Source organism: Pleurodeles waltl, chromosome 5 (assembly GCF_031143425.1).
Source record: "Pleurodeles waltl isolate 20211129_DDA chromosome 5, aPleWal1.hap1.20221129, whole genome shotgun sequence".
NCBI lineage: Eukaryota > Metazoa > Chordata > Amphibia > Caudata > Salamandridae > Pleurodeles > Pleurodeles waltl.
The window spans coordinates 996,354,826-996,374,326 of NC_090444.1; the positions used below are offsets into that span (position 1 = coordinate 996,354,826).

The 19,501-nt window shown below is 44.5% G+C and overlaps 1 protein-coding gene across 3 annotated transcripts in view; it reads right to left on the reverse strand.

The window, feature by feature from the left end:
- The window catches only part of MED23 (mediator complex subunit 23), a 409,061-nt gene that overhangs the window by 103,319 nt on the left and 286,241 nt on the right, over positions 1-19,501 (reverse strand). For 2 of the 3 annotated variants that reach the window (XM_069235159.1, XM_069235157.1), the window contains one exon: positions 12,615-12,831. In XM_069235159.1, the coding sequence (XP_069091260.1) occupies positions 12,615-12,831 (217 nt within the window). The remainder of the gene's footprint in view (positions 1-12,614; positions 12,832-19,501) is intronic. The other variant, XM_069235158.1, reaches the window with a different exon arrangement.

Consider the following 19,501-nt stretch of genomic DNA (forward strand, 5'->3'; position numbering starts at 1 on the left):
AAGAAAAACATGGAACACTCTAAGCCCAACACTAGATGGCGGACTTATGCACAGCATGTGTATCTGCAGCTACACATGCTAGCGAACATCTGAAAACCCAGGCTGAAGTGCCTAGTTAACCAATGAAGCACCTTATTTTTAAGTTCATCATAAGATTCTGAGTTAGATGTGGCCAAAGGAAGCACATTTCCCAGAGCCACTAAGTAAGGGGTGGCTTCAAACAGTAAGGTGATTACATTATCTGACTTGTCGCATTCAAGGGGTGAGATCCTGAGGAGGGGGTAAGGAGCTAACAGAAGCAGGGGGATTTCTATTCAGCAATTGAATAGGCTAAACTATTTTAGGGGAAGGTACGATCCCTTTCACATTCTCTAGTTGGGGCAGGGAATAAGTTGGGGAAAACGTATTCACAAACCCTGGGCTTACATCGTTAGGACCAGTTGGTAAGTCGCCAGCATGAGTGGGAGCGTCCATGAGCTGAGATAGTCTAGATTCAACAAGCTTTAGTCTTTATAAAATTAAATCAAATTTAGCATTAAAATCCTCAGTAAGCTTCCTCAGACAGGCCTTGAGCAAAAGGCCCCCTTTGGGAGAGGAGCACTGCAATGCCCCTAACTGTGTGCCCACATTTACATGACAGTTCCCACCTGCTGAGGCAGCTGCACTCCTCCTCCGCTTGTTCTTAGGGCTTAACCTTGGCTGTGCAGGGTCATTGATTGATTCCACTGATTTGTCCACCCTCAAGTGCAACACAGCAGACATAAGGACCAGATCCTGGGAACCCTCTACTACGCAATCCACGTCTGCATCATGAAAGACAAATCGGACAAAAGGATCACCAGAAGGGTGAAATGAGCATGTGTTAGTAAGGGTGGCACCTTCCAAAGAAAGAAAGAGACAGCAGTCTCTCTGCCAGCTCAATCTCCTTCGATACTACCCCCACTGCACGTGTAGGAAAACCATCAAGGGTAGTTAATTGAGGGCCAAAAAGGGGTAGGAGGGTTTCAAAGAGCCGCCTTACACTCCGCCATACTCCACTGGTGCATCAAGAAAGAAAAACAAGACACGACACTCAGTGCAAGGGAGACCAGCGAAGAAATAATAAAAACAAAAAGATAGTACCATACCCCCACACTGGAAAAAATGTGGCCCACCGAGCTTCCTTTGGGCTCTGATGGGTGCAGATGTGCCTGCTCTTAATACACTCCCCACGCTACGGGCAGGCTGGAGCACTTATCAGCACTAGGAAGAGGGGATGGGGCAAAGCAGGTGTAAGCGCCTCCTGAAGGGAAGCAGTGTGGAGCTTGAAGTCCCCGCTAATAAGCCCGCTTGAGCTGGATGCCAGTTTCAGGAGCTGAAGGCAGACTAGAGCGCTTATCAGCGCTAGGCAGAGAGGGGAGGCAAAGTGGGTGTGAGCACCTCCTGGCGAGAAACAGTGTGAAGCGTGAAGTCCCCGCTAACAAGCCTGCATGTAGCTGGATGCCAAAGTGTCCACATTCATTATGTCAGTCTGTGCGATGCCCTCCAGTGTTGCAAAATGCAGAGCTTCACGATGGTGAGGCCCGTGGCCAGAACGCATCTCATGTGGGTTGCTAGGGACGGAAGGTTCACCATATCATGGAGGAAGTCCCATCAGTCGAAGAGTATCATGTAGAGGACCAGCACTCAGATAGCTCAGGACATTGGAAAAGTACGTGGGGCATGTCACACTGGTCGTGGGGGCATCTCCAGCAGGTTATTTGGGGAAATTACCTAGCATTTTTAAGGTTCAAACGCAACCAGTAACAGCCCCTGAAGAGGGTAAATTTCATGCTAGATTCCCTAACAACCCTATCCAAGCTTTCAACAACTTTGGTCCAATCATCGCCAGGGTATTCAATGTTGAGCAGGCACTGCCAAGTGGTACATAATTGTAGTAGGAGAGGTTGGGATTTGAGAAGAAGCACTAATATGCCATAGATACCTGAGACTACATCTTTAACAGTCTAGATTAGGTGACATAGCGCAATACCAGTGAATCCTCAACCTCCCACGGAGGGGAGGCGAGGTGAGTGAGCTGGAGAGGGAATGTTTTAGTTGCCAATATTTCCACTGCTGAGATCTGAGTAGGTGGAATTCATCTTGTAAGAGACCAAGGACCCAAGGATTTTAACTGCTTATCAGCCAAAAAAAGTGGTCAATAGGGAGAATGCCAGCCCACTTCCATGGAGACCATGAGATCGGTCAGCCACCCACACGTATCCTGGTATTATTTTTTATGGGTGCTAGTCTGTGGATCTGCATGTTGCTGTTGAGAAGTCTGTGTGCGTGAGACAACACCTTGAGCATGGCCTGTGTGATAGGGTTAGCAATGCGGGAGTGCAGTGGGCCGAAGTAATACAGTATATGTAGCCATGGACCAAATTTCACAATTTGATGTTCTATATGGCCCATTGAGAAACGTCTTTTGAAATTGGCCAGAGGTAAACATGATCTGACGGGTGAAGTACAGTGTAGTGCTCCATACACGGGAGGCTTAGTCCTCATCTATGGGCAACTAATTTCAACATTTTCGACTCAGACCTCATGTTCCTCCAAATGAAGGATTTAATTCAATTTCTCACAGGACAGAGGCTTTGACTTACAGGGGCAGTATACCCAGGACATATGTGAAGTGAGGCACTACAATGATTTTACCACCAGCACCCTCCCCCACAAGGATAAGTTCAGGTGTGTCCATTTCTCATGGTCAGGCTTTGTTTTGGTGGTAAGTGGGTCAAGGTTGTCCGCTATCATTCGCTCAAGGCCCCTGTTAACATATACTCCCAGATATTTCAGGCAATCCACCTTCTACTGAAACCTATAGGCTGATATGACAGTCTTCGCAGTTATCCGGAAAGAGTGGCGGGTTTCACTTTTACCACAGTTAGTCCGATAGCCTGCAATCACAGTGAAGTCTGTGATAGTAGACAAAAACATAGACAGCGGACAAAAGCAAAGGGCCCTCTGAATTTGGAGTAGGTGGGTAGGTCTGTCAGGGTGAGCAGAATGTTGTCAACATATAACAGGATTCTGGAGACTTCAGCTGATGTAGGAATACTTGCGATCGACACGTTCTGCCAAATGGCAGACTCCAAAGGTTCTGGGGCAAGTATGAACAGCAGAAGGGAGAGAGGGCACCCTTGGCGTGTCCCTATCTGAATCCAGAATGAGTCTGCAAGTAATCCTCCACGGTTTACTTGTGCCATGGGTGCCTTATAAAGCCATTTAGACATGGAGTTGAAGTCGTTTCCAAGTCCAAGCCTCTGAAGCATTCAATCAATCAATCAAGGAATTTGCAGAGTGCACTATTCACCCGTGAGGGTCTCAAGGCGCTGCTACTGCTCGAAAACATAAGGCCATTTGATCCTATCAACTACCTTTTCAGCATCCATGGAGAGGGCAACTATTCCCTCCTGGGAATCTCTGGAGAGCCACAGTGTGTGGGCCAGGGTGTAGAGGTGATTGCAGGATGGCATACCTGGCACAAAACCTACCTGGGAGCTGTGGACCATGGTAGGGGGATCACCTGCTTGTCTGTCGGCTAAGACTGCCACTAGTACTTTAACATCTATATTTAATGTATTTAGTAAAGAATAGGGTGGTAACTGCTGTTAGGAGTGGGTCCTTCCTGGGTTTGAGTAGAACTGTTATAAGTGCTCTGTTAGAGAGAACCACCAGGCTTCTGTAACCGGCTCCTTGTAGGCATCATAAAGGGAGTCAACCACATCTAACCTCAGGAAGCCGTCTTCTCCTGCGGCGTTGTTGGAGAGGTTGAAGATTGCCTAGGCTATTTCTTCCTTTGTTATTTAACCCACTAAAAGAACTCAACCCTCATCCAATATTTAGACCTTCAAAGAAGAGGTTATCCCTGTGGAAGTCATCCCCAACCTTTGAGCTTTAGATCAAATGTGTTGGCTATTTCCTGTGGATACATGAGCAACAGATCCTCGCTCTTTTGGATGGCTGGAATGGCCATCATGGATTCCCTCTGTTGTACTTGGGCGGGCAGTAGGCGCCTGCTTTTTCATTGTGTTCATAATGACAGGTGATGGAGAAGATGAAGCACACATTCCAAGCGCATTAGGAGTTGAAATTCCATTATAGTCTTTTATAAACATCGTCTGGCATGTTACACTGGGTAAGAAACATAGGTTTGCATCTGCGAAGCAATATCTCTGTCCAAGGTCCCTTCGCTCCGCTATGCATATGCTGGCCTTAGCAGAGCCCCTCATGGTTTGTCCCTTGAGAGTGGCTTTTGCAGCAGCCCACGATGTTTGGGGAGATGCGACAGAGCTTCTATTGTCGGTTGGTTAAGTGGGCGTGTGATTTTAGTTGCTCTCGTTGGGTGGGCAACTGATCCTGTGAAATGTTAAGGTGTAACGGTTTCCTGTGAGGGCGTGCATGCTCCAGTTCAAATTCAGGCCTTAGGGAGCATGGTCTGAGAATGCTGGTGCAAGGATGGTACAGTCTTGTATGTGAACAACTACTGTCTGTGTAGTCAAGAAGTAGTTTATTCTGGGCTGGGTGTTGTGCACCTGCAAGTGAAAAGTAAATTCCATGTCTTTTGGATGTAGTAACCGCCAGACATCAGGCTGCAATCGCCATGTAAATCCTGTAGTAAGGTCCTGTCTCTGCAGACCTGTCCGATTCAGGATCATGTCAGCGGCTAAGTTACAGTCGCCTCCTAAAAGAGCTGGAGTGGTACACAGTTCAGTAAGTATGCAACTGAGCCGGAGAAAGAAAAGCCCTTTTCTCCGAACAGGGGCATTGATTTATCCTACTCAGAGGACCCTACCACCACTCTTGACCTTGGCCACCACGAAGCGGCGGTCATCATCTCTCCAGGAGCATAGGGCCCGATACATGAGTGACACAGCGTAGGAAGCTGGGGCTCTAAGTTAGCAACTCCTCTGACAGCTGCGAGGGCCGCAGCTGAACATGACCATGCCCACCCAGTCCTCCTAAGTTTCTCAGGTTCAATATGGGTCAGGTGTGGCTCTTGAAGGTGGACTATATACGCCCTTTTGGAGGCCAGATAGGAAAGGATTATACTCCTCTTGACAACGCTCGTCAGGCCATTAACACTGAAAGAGACATTATGCAAAGGTTGGCTGTCACTGCAGGGATGTGTGACGTGCCATGAAAAATTTGCAGATGAGCGAGAGATGCAGGTGGAAGGCAGGTGATGGAAAAGGGAGAATTAACCCCATCACAAACCCAAGGGTGAGGCGGGGAGGAGTGGTTCCCTTAGAGTAAGAGGGATAGAGGGTAGGTTAGAATAACTAACTAGATTTAGGCTTTCACAAACTGGGGCTGAGATGGGCAATGAAAATCTTTCAATCATGGGTCTAAACCTCTGGCTCAGGGCCAAGCACTGCAGGGAGGACAAAAGAGCACCATCAGAAGCGATCTGGGTGTTGTGCATGATTGGAGCTAAGAGCAAGGGGCAGGGAGGGGAAGAGGGGGTTCATATGGGGTGCTCCAGTAAGGATACTGTAAGAGGATGGGGTTCAAAGGGCAAAGGGAAGGAAGTGGGGCATTCACTTGGGAGGGGTGGGGGCTAGGGTTAGCCACACTGGGAGAACCCAGAGTCCTGCGCAGGAGCCATATCATGCAGCTAAAATAGAACCAAGGAGGTGGAGAGAGGGAGGGCTATTATGACCTAGAAAAAGACAGTCTAAACAGCACATATAATCTAGAAATTTGAAATCCTGCAGAGGGGTACACATCAGTGGCTATCAGTCTGTCTCAGTATTATGGGCCTCAAGCCTGGCAGCAGTCAGTTGCGATGGCTTCAATGGTGCCCTCAATTTATCCTTGATAGAATCTCAAGTGAGTTCTTCCACACATTAGATAATACTTTCCGTGTCGGAGGGCTTTTAAAAGTACTAGTTGTCTGCCAATGCATTGCATTGTGTCTACTCTGAGGTAGGGTTTTGTCTGCCAGAGTTAGGAGCACAGTTCGGTCCATGCACAGGCCATCCAAGCAACTGAAAACGTGGACTGCCTTGTCATAGTTAGTGTAGTCTTTAGATGTACCATTCATTGTTATCCACAGTGTGGCTGGTCCCCAAAGTCTATATTTGATGCCTGGTCTACAAACTTGTGGTCGAAGTAGCAGAATGGCTTTTCATTTGACGTTGGTTTTTGTGGCGAAATCTGCAGCAATCTCCATTTTGTGATCATCATAGTGAAAAGGACGATGACACCTGGCAGCTGACAAGATTCGAGGGACCTGTTCCATGCGGAGAAAGAAGGCTATAAATCAGTCACAGCATCTTCAGATTGATTTTGGGTGGTATTTCAAAGCATATTCTAAAGGCCCTCTGAATTTCAAGTAAGTGGGTGAAAGTCAGACTGAGCAGGCCTGAATCAGATCTGTCAGTAGGCACCTGACATTATTGGATTTCATTTCCTCAGGGATCTCACAGAAATGCACATTGTTGCACAGTGTCCTGTCCTCCAGATCGAACACTTTCCACTTGAAACGGAAGATATCCAAGTCCCAGTGGTCTGCGCTGTCCAGCTACTCCTCCACTAGCACCAATCTCTTATCCAAATTGTCAACTTTGGAGTGAACGATGCTCATATCCATCCGTAGGGTCTCTTCATCTCTGTGGCGCAGTTCTGGCATCTATGGACACCGGTTGGGCGTCGCCCGTCGATATCTCCTTTAGGATAAGTTCAATGGAGGCCTCCAGGTGGGGCTGGCATATCTCCCGGTGGCTGCCTGGAGCTGCCCATCAACTCTGTAAACAGCAAATGTTGTATGGCCTTGTCAATGGTGGTGGTAAATCCATGATGAGGACAGAAAAGTCTTGATGGCCCAGGAGAAAGGAGTGGTGAGGGAAAGCGAGGCGCACTGCAGGTAAGGCTGGCTCCCAGCCAGTGCGATGTTGCGCCCTTATGTCAAGAATACGCAAAACAGAAGGAGTAAGACTTCCTTAGGCTTTGAAGGAGCAAGATGTGCAATCAAGAACCAGGTGACTATCAATGGATTAGCTAGTCAACCAATGAAAGTCCTTCAGGGGCCCAGAATAATGGGGAGGTGGCCTTATGACGCTTGGAGGAAGCCTGTGTGGTAGCGCAGGGAAATAAAGTCTCTAGAAGGGTGGGGGGAGTGGAGGGGGTGGCGGCGGCATAGGGGTAAGCCCAGGCACTCCCATATGGCAGGTCTGGGAAGATGATGGGTTGGGTACCCAACTCAGTCCTCATTGTCTGTGCTATGGGAGCTGCTGGGACATGAAGGGAAAAGTCTTAGTCCTCCTTCAGTGCATATAGTGAAGACAGATGTAGTCAGGCTACATGCACAGTGGAGCCCCGTGGAACACAAGATCTCCTGGTCAGGGTAGTTGGTGAGGCATTAATTCGTATTCCTGTGCGGTCAGCACAAATACTGTGTTTCTAAGTGGCCAGCAAGCGGTGGCAGTTACTGGGAGCTTTTGGGTGCTGTAAGCCACTCGAGAGGTGTGAGTCTGGATGTGCTGTAGTCCGTGTTACCGCCTGGACCGCAGAAGGCTTGCAGGGGAGGAACTCTTTGACCCCCAATAACGCATATCATAGGCCTTGCCTCACTGAGGGTAGAGCCGCTTCGGGAGTGTCGGGACACAAAAGTGTAAGCATAAGGACGAGATATCTCCCCGGGGGCTGTCGGAGCGTCACTCTGGGACAGCCATGTCAGTCGTTGGCTCCTTAAATTTCTTTTCGACACCGGGACTTGTTGCCTTTATCATCTCCTTATAGTTGTCTGTGGTCGAACTCAACATTCCCTTTAAAATGGGTAGTTAGTGGACTGTACTCTCCATCCTTGACAGTCGTAGGAAGAAGTTGTTTTTTGACCTTATAGTGCTGGGAAGCCTGTGGAATCACCAAATGATGGGCGTGATATAAACTGGATACATTTTAAACGGGATAAGATTTGAGGTCAGGATCCTGTGTGTGACTCCAGAACTTACCCACAGACCATTTCCTTACTGGAGGCATAAAAGGTTAATCATATGGGTCTGAGTCAGTGTTCAGTGAATCTGGGGCGAGGGCTTTGGGTGTGGGGTAGGGAATAAGGAGGTATAAGTGATGATCGTGAAGGTGGTGTAGCAGGACAAGGTGAAATTTTGATTCCAGTGGAGGCACAGTGTCTGCATCGATTTTGACTCTGATGATTGATTTAGATTGATGACTTTCAGTAGAGTTTTGGTAGGCATCGACTCTGTACGTGACTGCCTCGGACCAAGGAATAAGTTCTTTTTTAATATAGGATACTTATCTTAACTTTTATTCCCTTTTCTATTTTTATCGTTTTACCATTTAACACTTGCAGCTATTTCCTGATTTCAATCTTTTGCTCGCACCCTTCTCTCTTGCTCACTTTGTCTGCCGGTGCCCGTGTTCAGAGGCATCTGGCAGTTCTCCTACGCAGCCAGCCCATTAGACTTCGGTAGCCATTTTTACTTGGCCGTGCAGTTTTCAGCTGCCATTTTTGTTTACAGTCTAGTTGTTAGCTCAGTAGGCATCCAATTGGACGCACTACTTAAACGACACCCGGGGAAGGATTTTACCTCCTGACACCGTATATTGGTCCTGTCACAGCTGTTCCTGGATTCCGTCGCCCGACCTGCCATAACCCCCTACTAGCAGCTCCAGTCATCGGGGTAGACTGTTCTTGCTTAATTGTCGATCCCTGCCCGCTCATTGTCTTCACATTTTTTCTCTTTTAGAAGACCATCACACTGACGCTCTATTTCTGACAGAAACATGGCTTAATAAAGACACTTCCTTTGAAATCTTCAGGGCACTTCCATTAAATTATTTAATTACTCATTTAGATAGACCCCATGCTAGAGGAGGTGGCACTGCCATCATCTATAAGAAAAAACTATTAAATGCTCTACGACCTCCCTTGATATTCCCGGATGCGAAAGCATGACTTTTTCGTTATATCTTAATGCAACATCTACTTTTTCCGGAATAGTTGTCTACCGCCCTCCGGGCCTGTACACAAGTTTTTTACAGGCTTTCCCTGATTTTGTGGCATGTATCTTGTGTAAAACTCCTAATTTGACCATACTCTGGGATTTTAATATCCAGATTGATAACACTTATTGTCCTTCCACTAAAACGCTCCTATCCACCCTGGCAGCATTAAATCTCACTCAGCACATTACAGGACCCACCCATCACAAAGGTCATACTATTGAAGTTATCATTACTAATCTTTCGGATCTTTCTCTTCACACTCCTTTGCCCCTTATCTGTACTGACCACTTTCTACTTTCATTTACTCCTTTCCGTGAATTTTCCTCCTGTCACAAAACTTTTACAAAAACTACTGGTCGTCAATGGTCAAAACTGGACCTTAAAGAATGGCAGAATATTCTATTCTTTGTTCCTCACGTCCTAATTTCAATTAATCCAATTTTGAATCTATAGACCCCTTTAATAACTGGATCTCCACTTCTCTAGACTCAATCCCGCCAATTAAGACGATGGTAAATAGACTTAAACGCAAGTTTAATTCCTGGTTTACTCCTCAACTGCTAGTTTTAAAAAAAGGAATGTAAGAAGCTAGAAAGAATCTGGAGGAAAGACTACAGTACTTCCTCCAAAAAATCTATAGAGCAGCCATCAGAAACTAACATGACAATATAAAATTAGCTCAATCTTCATTTTACAGCACCAAAATATAGGATTCAGCAAATTCTCAGAAAGAGATCTTTCTCATTTTCAAAGAACTTACCCATATATCCTCAGATGAGTCGCCCATAGAGGCTTCTATTGAACACAGTAATAAACTGGCGGTCTTCTTTCAGGAAAAAGTTATTGATATATACTCTTCCTTTCCAACTATACCTATCTATGAAACCATTAGTGATCAGTTCGCCAACCCCCAACCTTTATCCATCTCATTTGAAGGTTTTCAGCCTTTAACAGAACTTTCGGTTTCAAATCTCCTCTTTAATATCAAGTCAGGATCCCCTCTCGATACCGCCCCTCATACTACACTGGCATTGGCCTCTGACATTATTGTTCCGCCCTTGATAAATATTCTTAACCACCTTTTAACTTCAGGATTTGTGCCACAATCTCTTAAACAAGCGGTCATCAAACCTCTCTTGAAAAAACTCAATCTTGACCCCACTTTGCTCAGTAATTACAGGCCCATCGCTCGCCTTCCAATTTTAGCCAAAATCATGGAAAAGCACGTTAACAAGCAATTGACATGTTTTCTCGAGGACTATGAACTCTTAGAATCTACCCAAATGGGATTTAGACCCCAATACAGCACAGAGTCAGCTCTTTTGGCAGTTACCGAAATTACCCGCCAATTGTTAGACCATGGAGGACAAGCAGCCATTATCCTACTCGATCTCAGTGCTGCTTTTGACACTGTAGATCATAATATTCTCCTCCACAGGCTTTCCAATATAGGGATAGAGGGTGAAGCATTAGCTTGGTTTTCTTCATTCCTGAATGGCAGAACCTTTCAAGTTCTTGATCGGCCCTTTCTGTCTGATATATTCCCCCTTACCTGTGGTGTTCCACAGGGCTCCTCTTTGAGCCCTATTCTCTTTAATATCTATCTTTCGTCCCCAGCTAAAGATGTAAAACCATACAATCTTTCGGTGGTCACATATGCGGACAACACCCAACTAGTAGTATCCCTCTCTAACGCCAAGGATCCTTCCTTGACAAATCTTTCTCTCTGCCTCGCTGACATTGGTAAATGGATGAACATGTCAAAATTGAAACTCAATGATGGAAAATCAGAGGTGATGATTGTAGGCAATGATGCCCCTTCTAACCTGCTGGCACTATACCCAAAGGTTTTTAGCAACTTCCCTTCCCCCAAGGATCATATTAAGAGCCTTGGTTTCTGGCTTGACTGTCGCCTCACAATGGAGCAGCAATCTAAAAATATCTCATTCTGCTTCGGCCTCCTTAGGACTCTAAGGAAAATCTTTAAGCTGTTACCTCCTCCAGCTAGAAGAATTCTCATTCAGGCCATGATATTTTCCCGATTGGATTATGGTAACTCCCTTTTTCTTGGTTCCCCGATTATATAGTGAAGAAACTTAAGGTTGTGCAAAACGTGAACGCAAGACTACTTATGAATCTACCCAGACATCAATCAGCCAAAGCAGCTTTAGCCTTCCTCCATTGGCTACCAATAAAACAGCAGATTTGTTTTAAGGCCCTCTGCGTGACACATAAAGCCCTTCATAACAAAGGTCCCCACTTCCTCAGACAAGGCATTTTCCTTCCTTTTAGAGCTGGGAAGCCTTCGGGTAGCTATGCGTTTTATAAATCTGTTGAACTAAACTAAACTAAACTCGGTCTGTCGAGAACAGCGAGTGCCGGTCACAGGAACAAGACCAGAAGGTTTATGCCATTTTGGCTCAACCTGGGGCGCGTGGTTTGACTTCTGCAGGACCGGTGCGGTGCCTCTGTTGAAGGGTTTTCTGGAGGATCGAGACTGACTTTAGGCACCCTAAGTTCTGAGAAGGCGCAGGGAGCCCCATGGTGTGGGTTATAGGCTTCTACATGATGGGCTCTTCTTCCTCTTCTAACTAGAAGGCCTCCAAGAAGGAGACCTTTGGACTCTCGCCTCCTTCGGCTGCTGAAATTCCATTCTGCTCCTCTTTGGCATTGAGCAGGTCTTTGGCCACAAAGATGTTGGGATTTTTGGGGGAGATTTCCAGCTGCTTCTTCTGGTGAGCTTGCCACTGTCCTCTCTGGTACCAGAGGGTCTTTTTGCAGTGAAAAGCAAACACAGGAGGTCTCGCTGAGGATTGGTGAGAGGCACAAGTTACATTTGTCAATATAGTAATTCCAGGGGTACTTGCCGTTTCACCTACACAAAATTATAAGGGTGTACATTTTGCACCTTTGCCCTAGATGCATGCTCTAAGATGCAACCAAGGTGAATTGAGGTTTGCAGAGTGCACAGCCCGATAGCAGGGTGCATCAAAAGCTAACAGTCAGGTGTCCCTCGTGGAGGAATAAAGGTTGCAGACATGGTAGTATTTTCAAGTTGCAGGGATTGAAGGAAGAGCAGCTGGATCTAACAAATCTGGCATGGAACACATCGGTCGTGGAGTAGAATCCTCTAATGTCTGAGCCTTAGGGTGGACAAAACAAATCTGAGATGGAGCCAATATCTTGGTACATTGTGGATCGAGAGTGGAATCAAAACACATCTTGACAAACAGTTTTTTTGTTAAAAAAAAAACATGTTACAAACTTCCAAAACTAGATGGCAGGGCAATGAAGAGAACTAATATCTTCAGTCACACAAGCTAAAACACAAAGTTTAAGGTGGTGTCGCTTAAAAACATAAAAACTTACCTGTGAAGGTAAATTACAATGATGTAAAAGTAGGAACAGTGAGGAAAAGACAGAACACCAGTTGGTGTACTGCCTCCCAGCTATAAATTGTACCTCACAAAGAAGTGACAGTCGATCCTTGGAAAAGACAGTGGGAATATGCAGAGCCATCAAATTAAGATTGTACTATTTTGTTACCATTGATACAGGGGTGCGACATATGCAATGTTTTACTTCACAGATAATTCAGTTGATTCATATGAAGCACTCACCATGAAATTTGTACAAGCCACCAAGGTGATCAAGTAGAGTTTCCAACGATTTGGAAACTGGAAGCAGTTCAAGAAATCTATGGATCACAATGTCGAAGACTGGAAGAAAGCGAAGGCACACATTTCCAAAGTAGATGGGCAGGTAGTGATGTTGAAGTTGCACGGGAGGATTCACTTGCTCAGCTAACCCTTCAAAGTAAAGCTTTTCGGGATACTTCTGAGGAGAAAGCAGCAGGTAGCTTTTATATTTGCGGAGTAAAAACAAACAAAACTTCAAACAACTGCTAGAAAAAACACAGCAACAATTAAAAGGAGCAGAAGTTCATTCTGTATACATGTGTGAATGGTTACAATATTACCACAAATAACTAAGGAAATGTATGCCCTTTGGGGTTATGTGGGTACAAGGTCGAGAAAGGGTAAAGGGTATAGAAATATAATATAATATTATATAAATCAATAATAACGATAATATAGATTAAGAAGAGAGATACAGAAAGAGATAGCTGGCTGAAGGTCAGAAGGTAATTAAATGTAAAGTCCACAACAATTTACTTTTAAAGAAAAGTGGTTGTAAGCTTCATATGTTCCTTGACATAATACTGAAGCCACCATGTGCACTTGTGTGTGATTTCTCTGCTTCCGTTCAATGATTTTCTCCCCTTCCAGTCAGCCGACCTGTGCTGTTTCAAGAGGCATACCCTTGCTCCATCTCTATGAGGAGTCAAGATTTGGCTCTCCATGCTGGGACTTCTTCCTCCACCTAGGCCGAGCTGCTTCCCCCCCACCACCCTAGCCAAGATGCCCAACTCAAGCTTCCAGGTGAAGGGAGGAGATGTTATACCTTAAGGAACTATTTCTGAGGCATCCTGGCTGGTTTGACCTCTAAGGTACTTGGCTAGGCCACTAGCCTAGCCTGATTAACAGCAGAGTGTGGGACAGGGGGTTCCCCAACACACTCTGGCTGCTACATGAAGGTCAAAGAAGCTTCAGGCATCTTCTCCAATGGACAGTGTTGATGGTACATAGCACAGTGCTTTACTGGAAGCAAGTTACTCCTTTCAGAGCTCCTTGTTATTTGCATGTAGATTGTTTCAGAAATGTTCTACACTTTATGGTAGCTTAAATCTCCTCCTCATCTTGAGATAGTGGCTCCAGTTGATGCTGCTTTTGTATTGAGCACCAACAAAACTCTGACTATATAAAATAAGATGACTGGTACTTCTGGTTTCATGAGTTTCAACTCTCATAGATGAAGAAAGCGGTGAGGCACCGAGAGGAAACCTGGCTTGTGAAACGTTGTGATAGTTCAGACATTAAGTGCACATCTTGATAACTGCACTTTCAGGATCAGGCTTTGTTTTTTTTTTCTTCCTAAAATATGAGAACAATGCGGATCAACATGTTCTCGTTGATGAGCCTGATGATAATGGCTGACAGGCACAAAACAGTGTTAATAATAAGTGTTAATATTGAGGTGTTATGTGGAAGAGCCACAGAACGACTTCATAACATGATGGCCAGTTCTGCATTTTCATAGCCAAGGATCCAGAAGTTGACAACGGGATTGGCAGGACTGTTTTTCAATCACTAAACTGAATGGTGGTAGCATCTACTGAGGGAATCCAAGTTGATAGCACCCAGTTTAGCAGGATGGATGATAGCCTGTGCGTCTTCTGTGTATTATGAGGCAGCTCACGCCTTGATGGGAATGGATGATCTTTTACGCTTTCTGCTTCGAAAAACCAGAACACAGACTTATAGTCAGCAGTGTTTCCATTCACTTTATTGTTTGATCAGAGCCAAAGAGGCTAACAAATATAGCAAAATCACATATCTAAACACAATTAAAACAAACAGATATTATACAACTAATCATTCAATAATACCTTAAATGATTCAAATTCATAAAACTGATATCTTCATCAAAAAAACACCTTGATCACAAACTGTAAGACAGCCATAATCCAATGCCACTGAACAAATGCTTAAATGCTGTACATAAATATATAAAACGAATTACCTCCCTACTCTAACCCACAATAATTAATATCCTTTATTAAATTCCCTGACATAAGATAATGCACTTTATCTGTTCTTAAAAAATAATTATTGAACAAAGAATAAAACCATTTTCTAATCTTCTAATCAAACGCATATGATTAAATATGATATTAAAATAGAGTCCAATGCAGCCATGAACTAACATATACCTTATTATCAATATTGACTTAATCATTTACTCAATCATCAATTTGCAAATACAAACCTCTTTCAATCCAACCCCTGCCCTACAGGTTATTCAAGTTTAATCAGGTGTTCATTTTCATGTCAGATCAAATTTCAATGTATTAATGCCCTCATTAATAATTAATTTTGTCAAACATCCGTACAGTAATTGTAAAGCACAATACCCTACTTTTGCTCCAAATTTATGCCAGTAATTTATTTGCAATATAAAGTGACCTTGTGCATTACAGGAAAATAAAACAAATAAACAAGTATTCACTATAAGGCATTTTAACACCAAAGGGTGCTAAATTAATATTCGGCTTAATATTCATTTATTTTCTAATCATCTTTCAGAACCTATTTTAATCGGTCTTAAAAATAGCCTTACAACAGATATTTGATTATAAAGTGACCATGTGCCTTATATCTAATGAAACAATTAGATATTACAGTGCAGATAATGTAAAGTGCATATTCTGACGTACATCTGTTTGGTACATATGAAGGCATACATTTGTTTAGTCACTACATCAATAATTACCACTTTGAAAAGATAGGCCCATTTTTAGAAACAGTGACTACCCCCCGAATATTTCAGTTGATGGATGAGACGAAACACCTAAATCCGCATGCCGGCTGCATCTCCTTAGAGATGCGGCAAGCATTCGATACTCTCAGCTCACAATATATGTTGGCGTCTCTGGAACCCTATGGCATGCCCCCAGATTTTATACGGTGGATGAAGCTCTTGTACACGGCTCCGAATGCCAGGGCCTAGACGGGGACCATATATCTGCCTCTTACCCCATTTACCGTGGAACTAGGCAGGGTTGTCCTCTGTCCCCACTATCTTCTTTTTATTGCATTGGAACCCCTGGCACAACACCTTCGTCGCAGAGTGAATGATTGGGGAATTGCGCTCAACCCGACCACCAATGTTTGCTCCTTATATGCAGATTATATTATTTTTTCTCGATTTGCACTCCTTTCAGGGCTCCAAATTAATCCTGATAGATCATATGCATACTCCTTCCAGGGCACCTGTTCGGAACCTGCAGTCCAATTCGGGGACCCATGTTCATCGCAATAGCACCTGTCTCTTTCCGGTATCTTGGTATTCGCACATACCGGGACCCAACAGATTTGCTAGAAGGTAATTTAAACCGGACGATTACATCGATCCGATCCCAAGTCAACTCCTGGATCACTCTACCCCTTCCAATAGCGGGGAGGGAAGGACTGGCGAAAATGGTACTGTTACCTCGGGTCTTATACCATTTTGTGAACTTGACGCTTATGGTACCACCCTGCATAGTTTGGACATTGAACTCCTTATTGATTGATTTAATATGGGGGAGAGATCGCCGCCAAGTCGGCCCGATGAAACTACAGTTACCCCCAGACATGGGTGGCTTGGGCGCTCCAGACTTTAAGGTCTACATGTTTTGCAGGCCAGCTTCAATGGCTGTCCTACTGTCAAGCCGGCCATAATCTGGAAGAGATACATTTACAGCTGCGATGTGGAAGAAGGGCTTCATTCACCGTTTGCTCTATCCTGGGTCACCAAAATTAACCATCGGGGCTACCCTGAAATTGCGTACAGCGTTGGCTTATTGGAAACTAACTACACGTTACACAGTCTCAGCAATCCCCTATGCGCCTAACATGCCATTATGCAGGTTCCCTACCCCCTCAGGAACTCTCGCAGCAGCTATGCTCAGGGTTTGGGAACAGTGGGGTCCACTTACTTTAGGAGACTTGTTTAAAGATGGCATGTTACTGCTGCACTCAGACTTTGTGCAAATACATGGTTTATCAGAGACTCTCATTTTAACCCATGCTAAAAATACTATCATATGTACGCATTCATTGGGCACCACAGGGTACTGAACCAGTAACACACAAAGCCCTTCAGGCTCTTCACACAATGCGACACAGTAGGCATTATATTAGATGGTTATATCGCGGGATCCAAGCACATCTCCACAAATCCTTGGAAACGTTGAAGGCCATGTGGGCAACTTATATAAGGAGAGACATCACTGCCAAAGAGTGGACTTTCCTTTTACAATATGCTAAAAAAGTGTCTCGCAACACTAGGTTTAAGCAGATACAATTTTGATACAATTTTTACTTTTTCATCAAGCGTACCTCACCCTGTATAGGCTCAATAGGATCTACCACACTACAATGGCGCAATGTCCTCGTTGTCAGACCACTGATGCCGACCTTCTCCATATGATCTGGGAATGTCCGTCCCTCTCGCAAGACTGGACTGCAATAGGAGCCACCTTGACAGAGATCGCGGAGGTGACAGTGGAACTGACGCCCGCTTATTTCCTCCTGGGCCTACACCCTAGAAAACGTAGCTCTTATGTACTTTCACGCTTCATGGACTTGGCTATACTTTTGCAAAACGACAGCTGACGAGGCGCTGGTAGTCTCCCCATGCCCCATTTCTCCTCCTCTCATGGAGGGAAGAGGTATTACGTTGGAGCCAGGCTGAAAGCTTGGCTCTCAGAAGAGTAGAATATAGAGGGCTGAAAAGAAAACCAATATCTCTAGAGTGGGACCCACTAGTAAAAGCGTTTAGGGCACAGACTGAGACACAGGGTTGCGTCCCTTAAAAGATTCTGGAGGGGAGTCTGTGTAGAAAACCTGAGGCTTACACATATTTTGACCTAAGGGGTTTTCATCCTCCCCTTCCCAGCATATGACTTGCTAGGAATGGTATTGTTCTTAAGGAGATTACATATGTCAGCCCTCCATACAAGGAGATGTACCCCCGAGAAGCTCAATATTAATTGCGACCCATATGGCTTAACTCTTATAAATAATTGACTGAAGCTGGTTAGGGTGGAGGGGAGTTGGGACGGTGTTTTGTTGTTCATCATCAATGTTAAATAATACAAGACTGCTCGAACACTCCTGTAGATCTGTTAAGCAGACCACTTGTTTATAATTATGTTCTGTATGCAGAGCTACTTGATTTATACACTGTATGTTGGAACAGTTAAGGCTGAAAACTAATAACATTTTGTTTTTAAAAAAAAACAAAAATGAAAATGTCACTTACCCAGTGTACATCTGTTCGTGGCATCAGTTGCTGTAGATTCGCATGTTTCGCATAGCTCGCCATCTGGTGTTGGGCCGGAGTGTTACAAGTTGTTTTTCTTCGAAGAAGTCTTTCGAGTCACGGGACCGAGTGACTCCTCCTTTTGTCTCCATTGCGCATGGGCGTCGACTCCATCTTCGATTGTTTTTCCCCGCAGAGGGTGAGGTAGGAGTTGAATTGTAGTAATAGTGCCCATGCAATGGAGTGACTAAGTATGTACCTATTTAAGGTTGAGATGATACATATACAAATAGTTGAAGGTAACTTCCAAACTGCTACAGGCTCCCGGGGAGGCGGGTGGGCACATGCGAATCTACAGCGACTGATGCCACGAACAGATGTACACTGGGTAAGTGACATTTTCAGTTCAATGGCATCTGTCGCTGTAGATACGCATGTTTTGCATAGACTAGTAAGCAGTTATCTCCCCAAAAGCGGTGGCTCAGCCTGTAGGAGTGGAAGTAGTTTGAAATAATGTTCTTAATACGGCTTGACCTACTGTGGCTTGTTGTGCGGATAACACGTCTACACAGTAGTGCTTGGTGAATGTGTGAGGCGTAGACCATGTGGCTGCCTTACATATTTCTTGCATTGGGATGTTTCCTAGAAAGGCCATGGTAGCACCTTTCTTTCTGGTTGAGTGTGCCCTTGGTGTAATGGGCAGCTGTTGTTTAGCTTTAAGGTAGCAGATTTGGATGCATTTAACTATCCATCTGGCTATACCTTGTTTTGATATTGGGTTTCCTGCATGAGGTTTTTGAAATGCAATAAATAGTTGCTTAGTCTTTCTGATGTTCTTTGTTCTGTCAATGTAATACATTAATGCTCTTTTGACATCTAATGTATGTAGTGCCCTTTCAGCTACGGTATCTGGCTGTGGAAAGAACACTGGAAGTTCCACTGTTTGATTTAGATGGAACGGTGAAATAACCTTTGGCAAAAATTTAGGATTAGTCCTTAGGACGACCTTATTCTTGTGTAGTTGTATAAAAGGTTCTTGTATTGTAAACGCCTGAATCTCGCTTACTCTTCTTAGGGAAGTAATGGCGATGAGAAATGCAACCTTCCAGGTTAGGAACTGTATTTCGCAGGAGTGCATGGGTTCAAAAGGTGGACCCATAAGTCTAGTTAGGACAACATTTAGGTTCCATGAAGGAACAGGTGGTGTTCTTGGTGGTATAATTCTCCTAAGGCCCTCCATGAATGCTTTAATGACTGGTATCTTATATAGGGAAGTTGAATAGGTAGTCTGCAGGTATGCAGATATTGCTGCAAGGTGTATTTTAATGGAAGAGAAAGCCAGGTTAGATTTTTGTAAGTGAAGCAAGTAACCCACTACATGTTCTGGAGTTGTGTGTAATGGTTGTATTTGATTAATATGGCAGTAGCAAACAAACCTCTTCCATTTACTTGCATAGCAGTGCCTGGTGGATGGCCTTCTGGCTTGCTTTATGACTTCCATACATTCTTGGGTAAGTTGTAAGTGCCCGAATTCTAGGATTTCAGGAGCCAGATTGCTAGATTCAGCGATGCTGGATCT